Raw genomic sequence first — 2,979 nt, 5'->3', positions numbered from 1 at the left:
TCTTGTGGCTTTGTAGGAATTAGACCCTCTTTTGGAAGTGCGAAAATGGGATAGGATTTGCTAGTTACAATCCATAAATTGTTACCGCACTAAGAAAACTCTTTTACGATACATTCCAATTGTTGACAAGCAGATGCAGTAGGCTCATGTGAATTTATTTCCAAAGAATTACACCATTACACAAGCCATTTGAATTTTTGCTTTCGAACCCTTTTAGCATGTCATGGTAAGCCTCGAATCACATCAGAAAATACTAGAGCTTACTGAGAAAAGCATCGCCCAATAAGACCAAGTAATACTTTGATGACGAATTTCAAAAAGCAAGCTGTATCTTATCAGACACCTCAAGCGTCAGCCATTAGCAAGCAGATATATTGTAAAGACAAAACATGGTCTAAAAACAGTTTTCAGATAGCAAAATTTACAGAAAGCAAAGGTGTATTAAACATCTCAGTGTCAACCATTGGCAAGTCACGAGGTGCTGTCTTCAGTCAAACAAACCCCTTATTGAAATTAGTAAAAAACACTCTTGCATCGAAGCAACCCAATCGTCCACAGATGAGATCGATCAACATTTGCAGAAATCCGAGCATCAAGGCAAGAAGAATTGAACATATTTGCTGCAGCTAGTGATCCAAGACCTGAACACATCTCCTCTTATTGTATACTGCAAGGTGCAGTTGCCCTCTACATATCTCCAGGCTTCTCAAGCAACACACGGGACTTTGTTCCTGCCAGTACCACAGCAAGAAACCATCTTCAGCACAAGCAAGCTACATCAGTCAACCATAATAACCTCATCAACCCATTCAGCACCGGTCATGAGCAGCCAACAAATCATCATTCACCACCGACAATTACCACTGGGCATGACCCATATGAACCATTCAGAAACTACTTACAAAGTGGAAAGATCTTCCATAGCTGCCGGTCATGTTCATGCCAGGTGTCGAGTACTAACGGAGTGCCTTCCTTCACCTCATGCTCAGACTTGTCACCGTGATGGAAGAATGACTTCTTTTCGTCTTTGTGGAAGAGTGTCAAGTTGAGGAGGGTGTCACTTGCCATGCGAATTGTCTTAAAACCCTCTCCAAAGTCCTGGCTCTCAGTCCACAGAATGTCTTCATCCAGAACACCTGGTTGAAAATCCACTACCATCACCTGTAAAATCAAAACTATCATTGTAGTGCAGTTGCACGGTAATATAGATGACCTACACATGCATGCCGATTCACCTACGATACAAAGTGCAGTGCAGATACATACTGTGAGATCACGGAATTATACTGGACTACTGTGCAATTGCAGCACTTTCTTGACTGCCTAAGTTCATCTGCATGCATGTGCATCTGTAACAATCAAACTGCGGCACCTATGAAGTACAATTACAGAGCCAACAAAGCGCAATCGGAACATTTTACCAACAGCATGCGTGTGCTGCTGTTATGATGATGAGATGATCGTACCTGATGACCCTTTTCTTTGCCATGTTTTAAGACTTTCCTGGTTGCCTTGTTGATCAGAGCAAATGCGGGTGACCCATAGTTGTCTTTTGTGCGCTCCCCAAAGGAGTTGTCTTTGATCCACAGCTGTAAATTGATCACATTAACAAAAGCATGAACATGGTAATACACACATACGGTTTTGTTCGAGGCAAAAGAAAAAGTCATAAGGCCACAGCACAAAACAGTTTTGTTGCAGGCAAAAAGGCATTTAAGCCATAGCACAAAACAGAGATGGCATGTACCTCCCTACCCAAACTTCCCTCGTAAGAAGACAGATCAGTACCTGGGTGGGATCCTCAGAGTCTGCCGGTACCAAAACCGGATGGTCGTTGCGGACCGCGAGGTTGTATGTCTTCCCTTCTTTGCAAAAGATCTTGACAAGCTGTCCGCGAGGCACATCATTGTAGCCTCCATGGTGATGGGGCGGATGGTGGCGATACTCCATGATGCCTTTTCAACACGGTAGCGGTAGTATATACAGAAGGGTGTTATGCACAGCAAAATTACAAAAACCTGCAAGCACGACCCCTCGTTATTAGATCTTGTTGCTCTCATGCTAACACATTAATCTATACCCATACTAATGCTAAGACAATCGCATCCATGCAATCTACAATCTGCATACTGCGGTACCGCTGTCAAATGCGGTCGATTGAATGAATCACATGATACAATACGTGGTACCCAATACAGGTGCAGAAATACATCAAAGCAAAACTGCGCCTTAAGCCAAGCTGAATCAAGCCATGACTGACTGAACACACATTGAGGCATACAGAAGAGGGTGGGAAGATCTGCACCTGCTCAGAAAATTCACAAAGGTGCAAGGAAGACGAGAGACGGAGCGGAGGTACATGGTCTTTATGTGAAGCACATTTGAGAGAGAGAGAGAGAGAGAGGGAGGGGAGATGGTGGACAGGTGGATGCGCTTTGTTGGTTGTTTGTGAGACTAAAGAGCGCACGTGTCCACAGAAGCGAGTCGCGAGGGCAGGCACCTTGGGTGCCCACCAAAGCCCGTGAGTCGTATCATAAAAAGGAAAGTTTATTTGGATTGGATGATGGACCCTTATCTTTTCCATGGAGGGAGCAAAAGCACATGTAAATCAGAAGGGCCTTAGAGTGCTGCCACACGTTTAGTCGCTACTTTGCATTCCAACGTTAAGGTGACTAGGGTAAGTGGCCACTAACAAGATAGCCCTCGATTACAAACCCGCTACTCCCCCTTGTCGAAGAGCAGCATGACTCATACTCGATGATAAGATTGGAGGACAAGAAGTGGTGCGGTCCTGAACCTTCTCCAACCACATGGCCTGTTCTTTTAAAGGCCCCCCTGTTTGTAGCATATTAATGGGTTTTTCCCACCTTTGAAAAACATTCGTCGCCTTTGATCTTGCTGTGCGAAGCCGAGTAGGGGCTAATGTTTTTTTTTTTGTCACCTCACCTCATTTCTTGTGAACATCAATGCTAAAGGATT

The 2,979-nt window shown here is 44.2% G+C and overlaps 1 protein-coding gene across 1 annotated transcript; it reads right to left on the bottom strand.

The window, feature by feature from the left end:
• Positions 1-312: 312 nt before the first annotated feature.
• On the bottom strand, positions 313-2,460 carry LOC148036795 (ricin B-like lectin EULS3). Its single transcript, XM_087675684.1, has 5 exons — positions 2,306-2,460; positions 1,789-2,018; positions 1,467-1,589; positions 903-1,161; positions 313-731 (listed from the first exon to the last, which is right to left on the bottom strand). Coding segments are annotated over exons 2-5 (546 nt in total). The 5' UTR covers positions 1,951-2,018; positions 2,306-2,460; the 3' UTR covers positions 313-729.
• Between the last annotated feature and the right edge of the window lie 519 nt (positions 2,461-2,979).

This window comes from Lygodium microphyllum, chromosome 4, assembly GCF_053477565.2.
Source record: "Lygodium microphyllum isolate KBCC chromosome 4, Lygodium_microphyllum_v1.1.10, whole genome shotgun sequence".
NCBI classification, from domain to species: Eukaryota; Viridiplantae; Streptophyta; class Polypodiopsida; order Schizaeales; family Lygodiaceae; genus Lygodium; species Lygodium microphyllum.
Note: the sequence above shows the minus strand (reverse complement) of the source record. Positions and strands in the feature narration are given on the sequence as shown.

Bases quoted from the DNA above. Each gene is read 5' to 3' on its own strand.
- LOC148036795 (XM_087675684.1), bottom strand. From the start codon at position 1,950: ATGGAGTATCGCCACCATCCGCCCCATCACCATGGAGGCTACAATGAT. The intron at 1,590-1,788 runs GTACTGATCTGT...ATCAATTTACAG, and splicing joins ACTCTGAGGATCCCACCCAG to CTGTGGATCAAAGACAACTC. The intron at 1,162-1,466 runs GTACGATCATCT...TTGATTTTACAG, and splicing joins GCAAAGAAAAGGGTCATCAG to GTGATGGTAGTGGATTTTCA.